At 32.3% G+C, this 20,438-nt stretch overlaps 1 protein-coding gene across 24 annotated transcripts in view; it reads right to left on the bottom strand.

Annotated features, from left to right (window-relative positions):
- LOC148613996 (E3 ubiquitin-protein ligase rnf213-alpha-like) overlaps window positions 1–20,438 on the bottom strand; it is a 146,888-nt gene that overhangs the window by 85,622 nt on the left and 40,828 nt on the right. For all 24 annotated transcript variants that reach the window (XM_088587701.1, XM_088587696.1, XM_088587704.1 and 21 more), the window contains 15 exons: window positions 18,961–19,182; window positions 15,929–16,121; window positions 12,182–12,249; window positions 11,139–11,451; window positions 10,518–10,619; window positions 10,296–10,397; window positions 7,110–7,299; window positions 6,243–6,536; window positions 5,011–5,675; window positions 3,920–4,070; window positions 3,474–3,697; window positions 2,932–3,084; window positions 2,349–2,543; window positions 901–1,501; window positions 171–312 (listed from right to left, as the gene is read on the bottom strand). In XM_088587701.1, the coding sequence (XP_088443827.1) occupies window positions 171–312; window positions 901–1,501; window positions 2,349–2,543; window positions 2,932–3,084; window positions 3,474–3,697; window positions 3,920–4,070; window positions 5,011–5,675; window positions 6,243–6,536; window positions 7,110–7,299; window positions 10,296–10,397; window positions 10,518–10,619; window positions 11,139–11,451; window positions 12,182–12,249; window positions 15,929–16,121; window positions 18,961–19,182 (3,615 nt within the window). The remainder of the gene's footprint in view (window positions 1–170; window positions 313–900; window positions 1,502–2,348; window positions 2,544–2,931; window positions 3,085–3,473; window positions 3,698–3,919; window positions 4,071–5,010; window positions 5,676–6,242; window positions 6,537–7,109; window positions 7,300–10,295; window positions 10,398–10,517; window positions 10,620–11,138; window positions 11,452–12,181; window positions 12,250–15,928; window positions 16,122–18,960; window positions 19,183–20,438) is intronic.

The raw sequence follows: 20,438 nt of genomic DNA, 5'->3' as shown, positions 1-20,438 counted from the left end.
CTAATTGTAGGTCAAGACATGAGGCTGACTACACAGTGCCTGTAGTAGTAGTAACCCTTTCTGTCATTTCTAAATATGGGGCGTTTAGAATGTATGAGTTGTATCCAATAATCATTTAAAGATAAATTGGTTTTAACGCCACATCGCTGACTTTTTTATAAAACACATACTTTTCAACATCCAGATTATCAATAAGTCTTGATGTCAGTGCTGCAAAAGAATGTGTTTCACGTTTCCATCCGCTAAAGACCTCATCAGCTTGATTATCATCCCCTGTGAAGTCGTTTTCGTGATCATAACACCAGTCGATAGCTACAATGAATATGTAAAATAGTGTCAATAAAAATGGTTATTCTACTGATTCTACTTTTCTCATGGTGGAGAGGAAGCTATGGAGCGAATTTAGTAATTTTGATATCAAAGGTAAAATGGAGATAGTTACCTGTTTAAAGGAAATGTCCTCCATACAAAAGAAAAGCAACTATTAGAGGTCTTGTATGTGTTCATTAAACGGATATTTTTTCTATAATAACCAGTACCTAACTAACTTATGAAAAGAAAACCAACTATTGCCTAACACTCATAAGCGCTTGTCAAATTATTTAGGGCAATCTGAAACGTGATCACACCATCAATAATGAATAAGAACGACATAAAACTTTAAACGAATTTATTACCAGCATGTGTATTTCTTCGGCGATACTAGAACGTTTAATATGTGTCTAGTGTGTTGGGAAATTCTTTTAAACGTTAGAACACCATTACCAAAGTATATTTGAAATGATTTGCAATGGGTATTTAGTGGATGGCTGTTTTAGAAAAACAGGTTTATAAACGAAGGTATTTCCATTGATTAGAAGTAGCAGCAAAGTAACAAAAATATATTTAGCCAATTAATACCATCTCCGTAATTGTCATTTAACAGTATGGCCTCTTTTGCTTGTAAGAAAGAAAATCCTTGATCCATTATCTTTCTAATATTTTCATCTGTGATTTGATCCGGCTCTTCTTCATTCATTTCTTGTTCTTGAGATGTCTCTTTCGAAGTCACATCCACTTGAGCCTCTTTCATTGCCGATATAACGTCTTCTTTACAACAATTAGACTTAATTGCTGATAAAAGAGGATAAATATGAAGAGAGGGTTCCTCGTTTGTTCCTATCTTTACCAATTCTTGCTGAAGAATAACAATCTGGTCGATAGTATAAAGGTTTAAACAAGGACATGACTTTCTTTTCTTATCAATAAATTCAATCCATTCCAAATGACATTTCTCGAGAATCTTTGCCAGCTTTGGTATCATGCTGCTAACTTCACTTAATTTGCTATCTTTTCGTCCTTTTAAGGTATGCATATATTCACCATGTCCAAAATGGACCTGAATACATGCAGGTGTTCCGGGATTGCAGAAAAATGTTGCATGCCAAAAGTTGAACAATACGCAACCATCCTTAACCAACTTTCTATAAATATTTGCAAGTCTTACTATGGCATCAAATATCTGGAAAACATACAAAACACATTTTATATATATATTTTATAAAACAACAGATCAGACATGGAAAACAGACTCATAAAAAAACATGAAGTAACCAAAATTATACATAGAAAGCAACAAAAGCAAATGAGCAAATCGGACTCCACTAAAAACTGGGAGCATGGACCAGGCGCACCGGTATGATAAACTTTAATTTATATACTGGTAACAAAAATATTGATTTGTATGAAACAGAAAATTTTGGGCCCCTAGTTATTATTTTGCCTTAGCAAGACACATTACTAGAAAGAAAATATTCAATACTAAGAGCAGTTTATTTTATTGTTGTTGATAATTTAACACAAAAAACAAACTTTGAAAGAGAGATAAGGATAATAATTGGCAATTCTTCATTTATTTTTTGGAATGCGTCCAGTATGTGTGTTTCAATGGATGTATGATGTGTATATGTAAATTTAAGTTATATGAGGTTTATCAATTAATTGAATATGAAATAGACATAAATAAAATAATTTATATTTTTTTTTACAATTAACCCCTGTGCATCGTAGTCAGGTGGTGGTGGTGGGTTACATGTATTGTATAAATCCTGCCTTTTGAAAAACAAATAAATAAAAAACAAAAAAACCTCGTTCATATGAATAGTTGTTAAGTGTAAGTGTAGTTGCCATTCATGTTTGTACAATTTAAAATTGTTTAAGATTCTTAACATCTTAATGGTTGTTTGCTTACATTATTGAAATAAATCAATGGCTGAATACACCCCCTTTTTTAAACAAATCCAATATAATTATAATGTTTTTTTTTCTTTTCCGGCTTAAAACTTTAAGTTACAAGGGCCATAACCTACCACCATGAAACGGTCGACGGCATCTTTCCCTTGCTCTGCTTTCCCAGCAACTAACATAAGACGCGATTGTAGATCTACCAGCTGGTCATAATGCATTTTCTGTATCTTTGGTTTACTGAAATCTTCCTCATCTTTATCAATTTCTCTACCATTACTTTTATGGAAAATGTTCAATGCAATGGTATTTTGAAGTTGCTTTAAAAAGATTGCAAATAAAGGAAATATTAAAACGTATGACAGATGGTCCAATGAAGAATCAAATTAAAGGTCAATGTACCAAATGGTATTATCGACACCGGGAAATATGAAATAGCAAAAATGGTCCTCAGTTGGTACAGACATTTCCAAAATGAAATTGGTGGGTAATTGTCCCGATTTCAAAAACGTTAATTGTTTTAGGTTTACTTTATATGTATAGCACACAATCGGACAATCACTTACAACTATGAAGTTTATAGCATAATCATTCGACTTAACATTGCCTCTTTAAATTTGATATATATTAGATTTGGAGTTTTTCAATTATATGAAATTTTAATTTTTAATAAGTTTTTTTTCCATAAAGCTCGTACTAAATTCTTACATTGCTTTCCAAATCTGTAGCGCTTTTTATATTGCCAACATCGTATACACCGTCTGTATTTATAGATTCTGTCTGTTCCAATGAATTTTTTTCAACAGATCCATGTGACTGTTCCACTGATTTGAGCCATTCTAGTTCCTTGTATGTATCTTTCTTTAAAACCGAAACACAAAGAAATAAATAAGTTAATACTACTGTTTTATATTTTTAGAAGTCTTACGTAATGTTTATCTTTATCGCTCCAAAAATAACGTACAGTTTTTTAAAGTTTCGAAGTTTCGAATGAACTATTAGATATATTGATAACGATTTTTCAATGAATATCTAGTTTAAGTTAAAGTCTGCGTGTATGAGGCCTGCTGACATCATTGTAGTTTATACTTCGAGTGCAATTATTTAAACATATGTAGTTCATTCCTTTCTCAGAAATAGATATGATTCGGTTTGTTTTAGTCATCATTATCATAACCAGAATCATTATTTAACAGTTTATTGTAATGAAATAGCAGTTTAAATCAAACTGTATTGCTTGATAACATTACCAGTTTATTTGGTAGATTTTTATCCGATTCAAGTTCCTTCCACACCGTATGGCATCTTTTCATCAGGTCTGTGTCTGTTTTGCAATCTTTTAACTGGAAAATTAGGGGTGCATATCCAGTAGTAGCCGCATGCAAAAACTGAACTCTGTCTTTTTCTATGTCACTTTCACCAGTGGTCATGCTAGCTAGGTCAACAAATACCTTCAGTTCCTTTAATCCTGTCGCTGAAAAGAAAATATAGGCCACGAATTTGCCAAATTATAAAATATGTATTATCCAATCTTACTGTTCTTTATTGGTCAGTAGGGTTTGTGAGAGATTCAAAACCGTATTTTTGCTATAAGCATCTCTCAATATTTGAAATAAATATCACTCGAGATTGATTTATAAGACTACAGGCAAATTTGCATGTTAAAAATTGCAAAAAAATTCTTAACATGATTTACCCATTGTTTTCTGGAGCCACTCTATCAATGGAAAACACTTGACAAGTATTTCGATACAGTTTATCTTTTTTTCGTCTACCCCTTTCAGAATTGTGGAAGCACTTTGGAATTCGGAATCACACCTTTTCATTTCACAATCTTCTCCTTTTGCCTGTAAACATAGACAAGACAAAGTCAATAATATACAAATTGTGTTTAAGATCTGTAAAGATGTCAAAGTAAGAACACTACAATGAGTTTAGGAAGGTCAGTTCAAAATGTTTCAGCTGCTAAATAACTAACAATATAGCTGAAAGGTATATATAATTATATGGTTAATACACATTTAAGAAGTATTTAGTCGTTATCTGGATATACATAAAATCGTTATTAATAGAAAAAAAAATTTGTCTTCAATTACTGCTTTAGTGCTTTGAATTGGGTCAAATTGAAGCAACGAATTTTGACAGGGTATCATTTCGATGGTCATTATTAAAATGAGTTTGATATATCAAATAAATATTATTTCGGTTTGGATAGTGACTTGAACACGTTTCATTTCATGGTTGCCCTTCTATCCTATTCTTTCATTTCGTTTAATTAGTATGGGTATATAAAAGAAAGAAAGTTAAATGAACTTTCCATAATATTATCGAATGATTTTTGATACTGTGTAATATTGTAACGACAAAACAATATTTTTAAGACATCTTACAAGTAAAAAGCTTCTATTCACAATAATACATTAAGCACCTAATATTGATGAAATTCATATCTTGCAAATAGTTTGACAGGACTGTTTGACTTCCAAAATAAAAGTAATGTTCAAATGTGTCAAACCTTTCGACAGTTAAGAAACGATTTCTTCCTATAATTGAAGTGTCATCAATAAATAACTGCACCAAATTGAAACAAATCAATTATCGACCATTCAATTTTTTGTTACGGTAGCAATTGTTATAACACTTAAGCTCGGTGATCAATAAAAGAATACGATTTAATTTTGTATCCGGTCAACCATTGGAGTGTGCAAAAAATACAGTACAATCGTTTATATGTATAAATTAGACATACCGATATGAGTAAATTATACTATAAACTACTAAACATACCAGACGATTTATATCTGTAATACGAGCAGAATCTATATTCAACTGGAATTTTTCAACTAGGTCCATCAGAGTCTTTGCACCCTTTTGACAGCTGATGGTGTCGTTGAAGTATTCATATTGCTTTAATCTTTCAGTAACCCATGGCCTAGTATTCTCTGCAGTATCAAATGGCAAAAGCTCTTGAACCAACTTGTCTGGGGTATTCAAACCTTCAGATATGTAACAATCCTTGAATTCTGTAAAATTCATTTCCCCGCTTCTAAGTTTACAACATAAATTGTCCCATTGAAAAATAACTTGCTTATAGACGTCTTCAATAATGTCTTTCTCTTTAAGCCTTCTGTGTTTTTGTCCTTGCAATACACGCCCAACTTTGTCCCATATGTTCCGGAATGACTTCGATGCAAACTTTTTAACTATATCTTTGACAATCATCAACTCATCGTGAGAAAATTTGAAAGCTAAAAGTGTCGGCTTATAATCTTCAAGACGAATTTCATCTTCCTTTACGTATTTTTGTCTTCTGTCTGATTCATTGCTAGCCTTATTGCTAGGATCATGCGGTGTACATTGAATCATTTTTGCCACCTTACATAATTGGCTACACTTTAGTTTCCTGTTATCAGACAAGGCAGCTGCAGTTTCCTCGGTGTCATCTGGTATACCTAAATATTTGAAAAGAGTATAAGATGTAAGTAAGTTTCCAAATGCTTTTCCGCAAAGCAATTATTGGAAATTAAATGAGACATTTTGTTAAGTCATTTCTACCACAACACTATTTAGGTTAGTGCAAAGAATAAAAAGAAGCCTCTAACCAGTTCTTATGAAAGATGATATATTCAGTCCTTTCACTTACCTAAGACTTATTTAAAAGCTTTCATTTTCGATAATGTAATAAAAACACGTATTCATAATGATAGCACCAGCAACGCTGTAGATTTCTTTTCACGATCAGGGCATTTATCTACGTAATCTTGCATAATCTAGTTATATGAAACAATTTTTGTCATTCTTGATTAAAAACTCAAATGTTGCGATATTTTTTTTATTTTTTTTTTTGGGGGGGGGGGCGTAATTGCCGAAAACGATATATAATTTCCACAAGTTCCTAATATTAATAATTCAATAAAATTATGACAATGTAAATGCACATTTGAAAACAAAAACTATCAACTATGATAAAATTCTTCAAAATTATCGAACATTTGCTTCTTCTGAAATAATAGCATTACCATGTATCTGTTTACAACAAAACACAAAATTCTTCATTAATATCAGTGTTTCCTTAAATGTAGAATACTCTCGTTCTCTGAGTGCGATTGCTAATTCAATATCACTAACGTGAAATGCCTTTATTTCACAAATAAAACTGAGAAATCTGTCTTTTTGTGAAAGAACAATTGATAAAACATCAATTGAAATATCACCAGCAAGCACATCTTTGCAAATGTCGTTCAAAATACCAATGACGTTACATATAAAGTCCACGCACTGTTTAGCCAAATATTGTCTGTTTTGAACTGATCCTGAAAAATTTAAAACTCAATGTGTCAAAATTGCTTATAAACAGATGTTATTGATCTCGATATATTAAAAAGATGACCACTTCAGTCGCGTTTCCAAAGAAAATTACGTGTAACTGCAATATCAATGACAAAGCAGTTAAAAAACTAAATGTACATTTAAATAATTGAAAACTGGAATGATTGGGTACCAATAAATAAATATCCTACTTTCGATTTCGATTTTGTCAATATCAAAATCAAAAGTAACAATTACTCTATATTACATATTCATGTAAATTGAAAACACTTTCGATTCACTTTATGTATCAAATCGTATAAACAATACAACCAAGACTAAGCCTTAGTTGTCTACATCAATTGAAATTTTAAGCGGTGGAAAATACTGTGGAATATTATACACTCAGATATATTTTTTCACATAAATCAAACACAATGTCAATATTTAAATATGTTTTATATATATATACTACTTTGAACATGTAGAGGGGTTGTAATTCAACTCATATACACAAAATCCTTTCATAGAGCAAAACAAATAATGAAAGCAATTCACACAAAAAATAGAGTACTTACCATACATTTTCAAAAATACCATGAAAGGAGACCACGTTAAAGCATGTACCAGGCACCATTGCTGATTTTGTACCTGGCGCTGGTCAAGATTTCTCTCAAAAAGATGTGAGAGCAATTTTCCGTAATGCATAAGTTTCTTTCCTTGGATAACTTCGATGTTTGAATCCGCATTAACACAAACTGAAACAGCCTACAATTCAGAAAAAAAATAATTATGATAAGCCTTTGAAAATTACATTACAGTCCCATTTAATTTTTCTTTCAACAGTGAGGAATATTTCGTGCAACTTCCTCAAAGGAAATTAAGTTATTTTGTTTGTATGCCTTGTAAACTATTTTGTCCGAGTCTTATAACTTAAGTTGAATTGTTCGCACACTTCGATAAAGAATTTTATTTATTTTTGTTAAACTGAAAACGTTTGTAACTGGCTGTTGCATTGGACGCAAAGTTAGTTACAGAAAGACAGATAAACAGGCAGATCAAGATCATTAAAGAGTATTAATAAAAATGTCTAAGTCGATATCATAAAATTCCGTAGACTTTTGCCTCTGCTAATTATCGTATCACTATATTCCCGCAACTTAAAATATGACACAAAATCTGAACAGCACTATGTCTTGATGTTTGATAAACTGTAATTCATTTGTGTGCTGTATTATTTATTACTTCTTGAATAACGTCATTTAATCTGTGCTATTTCTAATCCCACGTATGTAACAGATTTTTATTTGCAGTCATACACAATTATGATGACTTGCTTAATTGATTTATATTTGTTACTGATGTTACAGCCTAAATTGTTTGGTTTAAGGCAAGGTAATTTTACCTTCTCATCAGGAAGTCACGATGAGAAATATATGGAAGGATTAGCTATTTCTTTGGGAAATGTACTCAAAATGTTTGATGGAATGGTAACAGATCAAGAACTAGTATTTATTCATTTCATGTCAAAAATTTATTATAAAAAAAATCTATGCATGTAGCAGAATATGACAAAATCTGAGTGAAAACTCAAATACTTTAAGAGCAAGAACAAAACTATCTCAAATGAAGACAAAAAAAGAAGAAACAAAACAAGGCCAAAAGGTATCAGTTATTGTTTGGTCAGTTTTACAAATGTTAATTAACATGAAATCAATACACTACTTAAACCACCTAACCGTTCATTGAAACAAAATTAAAAAGGTACTTCATATTGCGAAAAAATAAAAATATTCTTACAACTTAAAAAACTTACAACTTACAACGGTGTCCTTAATGTTATCTATATACAATCGAGAACTTGTGATTGATTTTTTTTTAATTACAAAACGACACATTTTTTAAAACAGGCATTAACCAGGTATTTAAAACCATTTTTGTCTCATAGGTCAAAATATATATGAAATTTCGTTAATCATATATTTTCAAAATGCTCAGCTCAAAAAGCGAATGACAAACAATATTGTAGCAATTTCTACACCATATCAAAAGATACGGTAAGTAAGACCTGACCTTCCAACACTCGAAGGATACTACAGACACTTTGAACTTAGCCTAATGTCTTGCCTATAGTTAGAGATCGTTGGTAAAGGAAACCTATTGACCAAACTTAACGACAGACGTGAAGACTTTTTAGTATTGTCAATTTTCTGTGGCAACATCCCGTCAGCACCTGCGTATGGAGTTTTCATTTCTCAACTCAAACGTTATGCCAGAGCTTGCTGTAAACACGCAGATTTGTATGTATTGCGCTATACTTCTTACAGTCAGGCGTCTGAAACAGGGTTATGTTGCTACAAGATTGAGGACATCATTACAGAAGTTTTATTGTCGTCATCATGAACTCTGAGGCCGTTACGTTGTATCAAACTGCACCACGAAAACTAATTTGTTCAACAAGCCATAGTTTTCCAGGGGACTTGATTTTTATGAGCAACTCGGCGAATGTTTCTAAAAAAGCAGAAACGCTTACCCTTCCTGTGCACCTGGTCCAGGCTCCCCATTTATAGTGGAGTCCGCGTTGCTCATTTACTTTTATTTTGTATTATTTTGGTTACTTTATGTTCTTTGTTGTATTTGTTGTTCATATCTGGTCTTTGTCCCTGGATTACATTTTTTTTATTTTTGCTAGAATCTTGGTTCCCTTGTTTACTCTTTCAAACTTGTTTTTATTTACATATGATGAGTTTTGAATGTCATAAAAAAACGTTTCGAAAACTAGTCACATTAGAGATTTCCCCTAAATTGACAAACACACGCACTTCATGATAGGGATCGTCTGTTTTACTATGTGGAATGACTAAATTACGGAAGATATAATGCTCAAACTAAGATTTAACTCATCAAAATAAATGTAATGCATTTACAAATTGGGCCTTTTTAATAAAATGAAAATCGAGTTATGATATCAAACGTATCTTTCGTTCGGTTACGAAAAAAATACGTATCGCTAAAATTATGAAATTGGGGAAAACTTTAAAATGTAAATTGTCGCCCATTATATACTTTTCTTCTATTAAATTCTATTATCTAACAAGATTTTAAAAAAAAACTAATTGTATATTTAATTTGTAAATGAGAATTGATATTTCTTTGCAAACTGTTAGCAAAAGCTACACATCATTTAATCATTTTAAAGGAATTGTGTGGAACCATATTTAGAAGTATTGAACATAAATTACTCTATTATTTACTGATGTCTTATGGCCACTGACTATCGCATATCTGAACTTATGACATAGACATACATTCATTCCCACTCAGAATGCATAATGCAATTACTAAAAGGTTAAACACTGGTGCTTGTGACAGGAGTACTTTGTGACGTTTTGTAGATATGTATACCTATGAAGAATAGACTCGACGAATGATTGCTTTGATCCTAAATTATTACACGAAGGAATAATTTCACCCGTGACAAAGTATGAGTATGGAGATCTAGTGCATGGAAACCACCCACAACTGCGAAATAGATATTAATGGTCCACGATTTTCATCTGCACTAATTATAAATAATTTCTTCCATCCTTAACATTCTGTCGCACAAGGTTCCGTTAAGGCATTTAGTTGAGTTACGTTCGTTACGGCGAGTTCCGTCAAATTTGTGGAAATCTCTAATGTACTGTTTTATGTTGTTTTCAAACTAAATTAGATGAATTCATTATATAATCAATGTGTTAACAATTAGCAATTAAGAATATCACCTGAAAAGCATAACGACCAATGACAACTTGCAAGGCAGGTTCATAGTTTTCATTATATGAACAGTACAAGTCGATGAGTGTTTCCTGTTGAGTTTTCGATTTCTAAAAATAAAACAAGCAAAATTATACAATAATTGAACCATGTCTATGACCATAGCATTCTATAATCATTTTAAGGCAAGTTTCATAAGACATAATAAGATATTTAAAAATATTTCTTACCCATTGTTGTAGGCGTTTTGATAGTTCTGTTTCCAATTTCTTTTTGTATTCAGCTTTGACTTTTCCTTCTGGAATCTTCGCTTTAAATGCATCATTCCATAGCTTTCAAATCATAAACCGAATTAACAATCAGCAACACAACAAATGGAGAAAGTTGTGTTTCTTCAAAATGAATATATACAAATATTGATAAAAATAAGCATTGCTTATTGCAAAACAAAGTTTCGCATTGGTATATTGGCAAGGTTAATCATCAGAACTTGCATATATGCAAAAGAAAGTTTTTTTTTGTTTGTTTGTTTTGTTTTGTTTTGTTTTTTGTTTTGTTTTTTTTTTGTGTGTTTTTTTTTTTATTTGTTTTGTTTTGTTTTTGTGTTTTTTAGTTTTGTTTTTATTTGTTTTGTTTTGTTTTTGGTTTTTTTTCTAAACAAAACACATCATTATTTAGTGATGTTACACATTTTTAGTTGATTAAATAATGATAAACACGACACAATACGGTATGTATAGGCAGCAACCCCCTCCACAGATCATTGGTGATTCTGGCATTGTCAAGGGAAACACAAATGTAAATGCGACTGTAACGTTCTATGTCCTACAGTGTGTCACTTAATCATTTACCTCAATCCATTCCTCCCTGCTCCAAATTAATCTGTTGGATTGTGTATCGCTTTCAGCCCAACACAGCTCAAGAACTAAACTGTTACATATGTTAATGAAATCAACCTGTGATGCTTTAAGAATCTGTTTATCAACAGCATTGGTGGAATGTATAAGAGTTGATGCTAACCAATCAACAATTAAAACAAACAAAGCAGAGTTTTTAGTTCTTATAGGTGTTGCCATTGGAGTTAAAAACATTTTCTCAAACTGTTTGTGAAAAGCTATCTCTTTCGATATTATGAATGTTCTTTTCGCATCTGCAGGAGAGTTGCTGTAAAATATTTATAAAATTACTATAACGCTAGTAGTTTCAAAACTATTTTAACATGATCTTCTCAATATCAAAGCTTATTATATTCATATAAAAAAACTCATCTGATTGAATTGACTGTTTTGGTATAATACAGTACATTGCAAACAAATTTAAGATTACGTATGATAGTCATGACAAATTTGATTTTGCATGAAATTTTAAGTTTGATTTAGATGCAGAATATTGCTTCCCAAAAACAATTTACGATTATGTGTTTCTCCTCTAGGAACTTGCATTGCAATCATTCACCTCATTTGAAGTGCGCTTTAAAAAATATACAAATGTATATACTCTCATGTTTATTTTGTGATGTATATATATATATATATATATATATATATATATATATATATATATATATATATATATATATATATATAGAAGGGTCTGAAAAATTCCCAACAATGTTAGAACTGTCAAATTTGCGAAGCAAATTTTTGGTCGTTCCCTCCGCGGGACTCGAACTCGTACCGCTGTGACATCTATGGCAACACCGCCTGCACTAAGTCCTCTATTCTCTACACTGCTCCATCGGATCAAATTGATACAGGAAAGATATATAAACGTATAGAAAGGTCTGAAAAATTCCCAACAAAAGCTATATTTTATATAGCCTAGCTGGTCGAGTGGTCTAGGGCGCTGGACTTAGTGAAGGCGGTGTTGCAATAGATGTATGTAGTTAACTTACTTTGTGTTCCTTAATCTGTAAGCAGCAGCGGCAATCTTGTCGAGCAACAATTTGAAATTTTCCAAATTCTGAAATATGCAAACAGAAACTTCAACAGAAAGTATTGCGTCGAAATATTTTTATTATTACAATTTCTGTTCAAAAGTAATTAGCAATTTGATATCTCAACGAAAACCCTAAAGAAATCATATATGTTGCAAATTTCGATATGCTGTATACGTGTTTCAAGGCGTAACCTCTCTTCAGCAGAATATATATGTAGGATAGAGGATCAAATTAATGATGCATGTCACAACAAATCAATATTATACAACGTCTCAGAATGTGACGACTCTATTCGCTACACTGCTCCATCGGATCAAATTGATACAGGGAAGATATGTAAACGTATAGAAAGGTCTGAAAATTTCCCAACGATGTTAGAACTGTTAAATTTGTGATGCAAATTTTTGGTCGTTCCCTCCGCGGGACTATATATATATATATATGTATGAAGATTACAATCCAAAACATAATTGTATAAAATTAGCACTCAAAACCAAAACTATCAAAACCCATCACCGAGAGAAAAGTTGGCTGAAGAGAAATTTCGTATTCAAAAGATTACTGAAAAAGCCAAAATAAACCATTTCAGTCGAAAGTTCAATCAACGATTTTGTAAGGTCTTCATTGATATTAATAAAATCACAACATGACTAGGGCATATCAGCCGTCATCACTATTAACATTGTGTATTGTTAAATGATAGGTATTATAACTGCAAACGGGATGAATTTGACAGCTATATGATCACATATCTTGATTTTACCTAATTAACTATTGTGACTTTTTTAAAGACATTTTTGCAATGCATAAATTGTTTATAATGCAAAGTTATTTTCTCTTTGGGATCTGACAGCTGTTTATTTCGAGGTACTAAAAGTTGATAGATATGTGATCTGAATGAAACTTGATATCAAAATTCGTTTGAAAAAAAATATACTAGTCAAAAGAAGAAACGATGCCACATTTTTATCAGTAACAATAATAAACGTTTAAAAAAAAACACGACAAATTGGTTAAAATATCTTATTTGTAACTTTCTACGTGACAGTTTGGACTATTATTCGAAATTTCAATTTGCGGAATTGAACAGGGAAGATTATCATCTTTCAATTGACCTAAAGTTCTGTTCTTATGACGATCATGTATTCTTCGGATCGCATTTGATTCTACATTCAATGTGCACTTGCGTAAAGGACGTATTCCGAGATCGTGACCTTATGAAGCCTTAAGGCATCTGACAAATTTCGCTACAGACGAGTCAACAGTCTTAATGTTGATATTTTTAACAAATGAAAATCTTGAAAAATTAAAATTCTCTGTTTACGCTTGTAACTGTGGCATACAATTTCGTGTTTTTTTTGGTTTTTTTTGCACTTTTTTTATTATTAACCAACTGACGAAGCGAACCCAAGACATTGACATCAAACAATTTAATTGTTATTGGTTTGCAGCGAACTCTGTGCCTGAACACAAAAGGAACATTCCCGATTTTCATCATCTAAAAAGATTAGCAAATAACTAAAATATTACATACAAAGTAACAAAAGCAACTCGGCCTCCACTACAACGGGCATCATGGACCAGGTTCACTGATAGGATAAGCGTCCTCGGCTTTTCTAGAAACAACCGCCGAGTTGGTCATGAAAAGTCAAGTCCGGGCTAGACGAAAAAGGAAAGGAAAACTTTGGTTTTTTTACTAATATATCAAATTCTTCACAGCGCTCTCTTGTGCAAAACCATAATACTGAATCCCAATATGATACTTACTTGTATTAAAATATCTACATCATAATAACGCACGCTTATTACTTTTTTATTATTATAAATGCTTCTAATTTGTTGTCAATGAAGTAAAGTTTATTTAAACCAAACTTTATTAACCAAATAGATATATGACTACTATCGTTAAACAGTCTTTTAGACTAAGTATAAAGCAAAATGGTTTGCAGATTCAGAAATCCTTCCAAAAATTGTGATACTCATGGTCTGTTGGTTCAGCTTAATCCTTCCAAGACTTGCAATGACAAACTGTTCCAGTAACTCGAAAAACTTGGGGATCAATTTGGGGATCCAAAATTCCTAAATATATGCATATCTACATATTGTCTCCTGGCCACATAGTGTCATGAAATTCTGTTTGGTAGTGTCAGACTAGTTGCGACGAGAAAAAGTGGACCAATGGACGGACTAACGGACACATAAAAAATGTTAATACCCCCATAACAAATCCTTAACTTTGTTGCTTGGGATATATTTCTGACAAAATTACTAACTATTTCCCAGTTCCGTAATATTCCAAAGTCCAACTATCACGCAGTTCTGTAATATTTCATGAAAATCAATTTCTGTAATATTTCATGAACAATTAAGTTCCTATGACCTTGCACACCATCATTATGTGTAGAAACAACATGCAAAAATATTTTTGATGTAGTTCAAAAACTAGAGGAAGAGATAGCCATACAAGCCATATAACCCTATTACTGATGAAAATAAGTCTAACTTTAACCAATTTCCGTAATATTTCAAGAAAATCAAAATCCTTTAATCCTACACATCATCAATGATCATGTGCAGAAATATCTTGTAAAATATTTTTAGATGTACTTCAAAAATGTACGAGGAGATAGCCATGATCATGTGTAATCCGCACGGACACACGGCGCGACTAACGGACGAACTGACGGACAGGGGTAAATTAGTATGCCCCGACAGTTTGTCGCGGGGCATAATAATGAAATATATACAAGAACTACTCAATGCCAAAACAAAAATATAAAAACGTATCCCAAATCCATCATCAGTAGGAGTGTAAAAGCAGCTCATCAATGAAGCTACCATGTCTGGTAAGAGGGGTGAAGCATCAGTGGTTTAGAGGTTTCGTATTTGTTCTTTTGAAAATGTTTGTGAAATAATCTATGATATAAAGTTCGGCCAAACAAGTCTTACTACTATGCTAGGCAGGTGATTACCTTTGGGAACCTGTATATTTCGTCCACCATCAGTTGCTTCTGGATACTAAATCATTACCAATTGCATTAATATCGCAAACAATGGTTTGCTGTGTAAGTGTTTCAGGTAAATCGCTTACCTGCATCACTCAAACTAAATGTCATATTTGATAGGTAAAATTACTCTCTTCTACGTTTTCTTGTCATAATATATAATCATACATGTAGTAGAGGGCACTAATTTTCTACGTGAATTTAAAACTTCTTTTGCAGTTTTTCATTTTTTACATTTTTTTCAACTATAGCTAAATCAAGCTGCAAAAGGTCAAAAATGTGACTGAGCTGTCAAAATAACCAAAGCAATTCATTTTTGCCACACAGATCAATTTTGTAACAAGAACAGCAATCTTTGCATATCAAACCGCAACACAAGCTTTATTTAGATCATCTTGTATGTTTTAACGATGATAAATATTTGTGCTTCGGTATCTCATTGATGGAATCAAGTAAAATATTTCATTATTTAAGGTTAACGTACTTTGTACACTCAACTTTGCAATTTTGCAGTTTCCCAGCATTTACTTGAGTAGTGTCAAAGCTTGCAAAAACGTTTTAAATACTCCAATGTCGTGCTCTAATCATTGTTCCAATTAGTTAAAACTCAGTTCAGTTGTATTTGACAGACATAAACAGGCATTTGCGATGTTATATCTGAATAAATGTTCAATTTAGATATGTAAGAAATTATTACCTCAGATTTCAGGAGGTACCCCTTTTCAATATAGTAATACACTGCTGCAAGAAGTACATCAACTGATAAGTCTGATGCAGCATTGGCCAACTGCACAAGGTCTTGGAATGTCAACGCCGCAACGAATGATCTTTCCAAGAGGAAATCTAGTTCAAAAAACGGTGCCAGGAACTTCAAAGTATTTCTTGGACTTCTGAAAACAAAATGATTCATTTATCAAAATAATGATACAAAGTACCGTATGGTGGTTATTTTACCGAGGGTATAACTTGACGATTTTAGACAAAAAGGTATACGAACAATTTGACGTTTGTTTTTTGTTTGTTTGTTTTTGTTTGTTTTTTTTGTTAATTATGGTGCAATTAGTATTTAGCCTTACAGTAAATATTTTGCAATATTCATTTTGTCGCTTTTGGACAAACCGCTGAAATACGCCGTTGTACGGTAACTATCTCAAATAAAATTTCAAACGTACACGAAACAGTATCAGTGTGCAAGGTGTAGTATGTTCTTTTTTATTAGTATGTAGAACCTTTCTAAGCCGACACATGTGTTTCGGACTGGATGAGGGAATGTTTCTCAACACATTACCCACGAGACGTTACATGTTTATGTAACATATATGGACAAGAGTAATCAAGGGAACCAAGGTTATAGCGGTAATCAAAAGAACGTAATCCAGGGACAAAGACCAGACATGGAAAACAGACACACACAACAAAGAACATAAAGTATCTAAAATCATACATACAAAGTAAGAAAAGTAAATGAGCAACTCGGACTCCACTAAAAACTGGGAGCATGGACCAGGTGAACCGGTAGGGTAAGTGCCCTCTGCTTTTCTAGAAACTACCGCCGAGTTGCTCATAAAAAGTCAAGTCGGGGTAGACAAACGAGGAAAGGCAAACTATGACCCGTTGAATAAATCAGTTTTCATGGTGCTGATGGATACATCATAACGATCTACGAGTTCATGATGACGACCATAAAACTTCTGTAGTGATGACTTCAGTCTTGTAGCAACATAACCCTGTTCCAGAAGCCTATTTGTTAGACTTCTAGCGCGATACAAAAAGTCCGCGTAGTTTCGGCAAGCTCTGGCATAACGTATGAGTTGTGATATGAACACTCCATACGCAGGAGCCGAAGGGATGTTGCCACAGATGAAAGGAAAGTTGACAATACTGAATGAAAAGTCATCACGTTTGTCGTAAAGTTTGGTCAATAGTTTTCCTTTACCATCGATTTCTAAGTGTAGGTCAAGATATGAGGCTGACGATGTATTAAATCCCCAAAATTAGGATTGTTTAAAGATAATACGTCATCTATATAGCGGCAACTGAGATTGAAGGATCTAGCCAAACGATATTCTTTCTTTCTGATCAAATCAGCTATAAAGTCATCCTCATAAGAGTGAAGAAATAGGTCAGCAAGTAAAAGTATAATGTATTTGTTAGCTGCATTAAACAATCCATATGTTAGAAGGTAAAACTTTATAGTTGATATCTGTCAAATCTACATACCAGCGACTTTGTCCAATAATTTAAGGTCTTGCTGTGGGTAAACTTGGAAACCGCAATAGATTTGGAAGAAATTAATGTTACTTCACTTATCAAGAACTCCAAAACTTCATATCCTACGACGAAGTTTAATTGAGTATTTTCCTTTTATTTTTTATTTCTCCCCATTGTCTTCACATGTACAATGCAAAAACATTAAAAACGGAAGAAGTAATGTAAAACACAACATTTTTCAGATCAAATTCGATCACTACCAGAACCGTAAAGGTTTTTGTTCAGTATTCCCATAATTGTGAGACTTTTTTTCCCTAACAATTAAGTCATGTTTTTTTATACAAATCAATGGTCATATACATGTATTTGATAACGGCATGTATAGTTACCTACAAATTTCAGGTTTAAAGGTAAAGGTTATTATTTGGTATTTTTGTCAATTGGTCACTTGAAAAAAGTAAATACATTCTGTATTCAAAGCATATTCAACTAACCTTTTCCTTCTTAACGAATAAACACAAAATAGTACTTTTAGCAAGAAATAATTCATCATTGTCTGAGAACAAATTTATTTTTTGCTACTCTTCTGCTGCAAATTCGAAGGTAACACTGACTTAAGAAATGACTTCTTCTTTCGAAAGTATTGAAGAAATATTTCGTTTCAGTTCAATAGAAAATTAATTTCAATTGACATTCAAAAATATTAATTCATTTTTAATCACCAATACATAGATTTCATGATAAAGTTTTGGCACAAATTAGTTTAATTATGCACAAATCATTGAGTTAGTTTGCTTTACTTTAAGGTTTGTACTGCGTTTTGTATAATTTACCCGGTATATTATTTCTATTACTTCAGTAAATTACAAACACTCATTCATTTTTAGAAAACCTAAATTTGTTTCTTTAATGGTTGAACTTTTGAAGCAAATTCGGCATGTACAACTCGCTGCCTAGGCCATCACTGGGCTCCCTCTAAAAAATCATTTTAGAATGACTAAATCAAAACAATAAATGTAGGCAATGATTTCATAAAGCATTACATCTCTATGAAGTACTTATATGAATTTTATAAAGCATTATATCTCTATGAAGTACTTATCTGAATTTTATAAAGCATTACATCTCTATGAAGTACTTATATGAATTTTATAAAGCATTACATCTCTATAAAGTACTCTATGAAGTACTTACATGAATTTGTCCTAACTTCTATTGATTGATTGGATTGATCGCCAATTTGTTGAAAATAATGAACCGTAATGGAAGCGGGAGGTTAAGCGAGGTATAAAACCTGGTTTAAACCACCTTTCATTTTGAAATGCCTGTACCAAGTCTGGACCATTGTTGTGGTTTTCCAACGTTTCAGTTTTTGCCCTGATATTACCATTTCATATACATACTTTTAGCCTATTCGTTTGGACTACTGCCTTGATTTAATCAGTGCGGTAATTTTACCATTACCCTTTATTGGTGAAATAAAATAAAATGAAATAAAAATAACAGTCAGTTTACTACCTTTCATGTCTCTTGCGTTTAAAATTTTCTAACAAAGTATTCACTGATTCGATTCCCCACCACACTGGTACTTTGTCGCGATGATTTGCGTCGTCTGGAATACTTTGGTATGGCTCATATCTTTCTTCTAGAAAATGTAGCAATGGTAAACAATACAGCCATGAAAATGTCCCCTGTTTAAGTGATACTGTCATTATATTTTTCAGTCCATCTATTGGAATTCTGAAATAAAAAAAACAGAATTTCAGATTGTCATTGTTTAATACTGATTTACTACTGATTTATATCGAAAAACTGAAAATATCTAGAAGTAATGTGAGCATGTTCACAAAGAGAATATCCCCGCCCTGCTTCAAATGCAATTGACTGTATATCCCGAAAGTTCTACTTTCCCCCATTCCCTCTTGCAGTCTACCGTCAGAATCTATATTCCTTCATGTATATCTACATTTGATGCTCAGACTACCTATGTATTTTCATCAAAATCCCTTGAGTAGTTTGAGAGGAGTTGCACTTACGAGGTTATAACATATAAAACCTGTTGGATAATCACCTATGGGAGTCCCTGGCGGTAACTTTATCCTTTTATGCGCATCTACATATGCTGCTGTAATGTTTGGTCAAAATTCGCTGAGCAGTTTAGGAGGAGTTGCGCATACGTGGTTTTAACATGTAAAAACATTAAATTTGATTATCTATCTTATAGTCCCCTACATACACATGCACATTTACATATGAGCCTTACCTACCTATGAAGCGGTTTAGTTGAAGTTGTGTTTACAATAAATGTTGACAGGTGGACGTACAGACAGACAAACAGACCGACATACAGTTTGCAGTGGTAGAATATTAAGGAGGAAGCTTTATACGTTTATCAAACATTTCATATTAATAATAAAAAGTACAAAAAGCAACACACAGACAACCCAAAACCAAAGCATAAAAGATCGTTCATAATTTTAAATTCAAATTGCTTTGATACGAAGGTAATATGTTGTACTTTCAAATTATCATAAGTGTGTATGCAATTAAATTCAGAAATGACTTCTTTTTTTATGTCAGCAAACATTTTTGGGTTTTTTCGTATTGTTTACGAATTTTTAATTGTGTTTAAGCGTTGGTTTATATTTCTAATTCAATAACCCGACAAAGGGTTATGAATTGGTTTGGGTTTGCCAAATTTTAATCAATCAAACTCCATACAAATCAGACAATATTTAAAAGTCTTATGTTTCTCATTTATTTTTAGACTCAACTGATAGCGTGTTTCATTATACAGGTAATTTGAAAAGGCCGTGATTTTCAGAAATATGTAAACATTTGATTAATTGGGGTCATTCCGTTAAGAAATAAGTATAAAATCAGTTGGTAAATAATAATGTTATTCATAGATAAAATAGTAGTTTTTCTGGAATATGGCAGTCGATTACATGTGTCCTCAAGCTTCATTTACATCTTGCAATTATTATTGTCCGCAA

The sequence above is a fragment of the Perna viridis genome, chromosome 6, assembly GCF_037379345.1.
Source record: "Perna viridis isolate PV_CMFRI_1.1 ecotype Kerala chromosome 6, ASM3737934v1, whole genome shotgun sequence".
In the NCBI taxonomy this organism is placed as follows: domain Eukaryota; kingdom Metazoa; phylum Mollusca; class Bivalvia; order Mytilida; family Mytilidae; genus Perna; species Perna viridis.
This window is presented reverse-complemented; position numbering and strand designations above follow the sequence as displayed.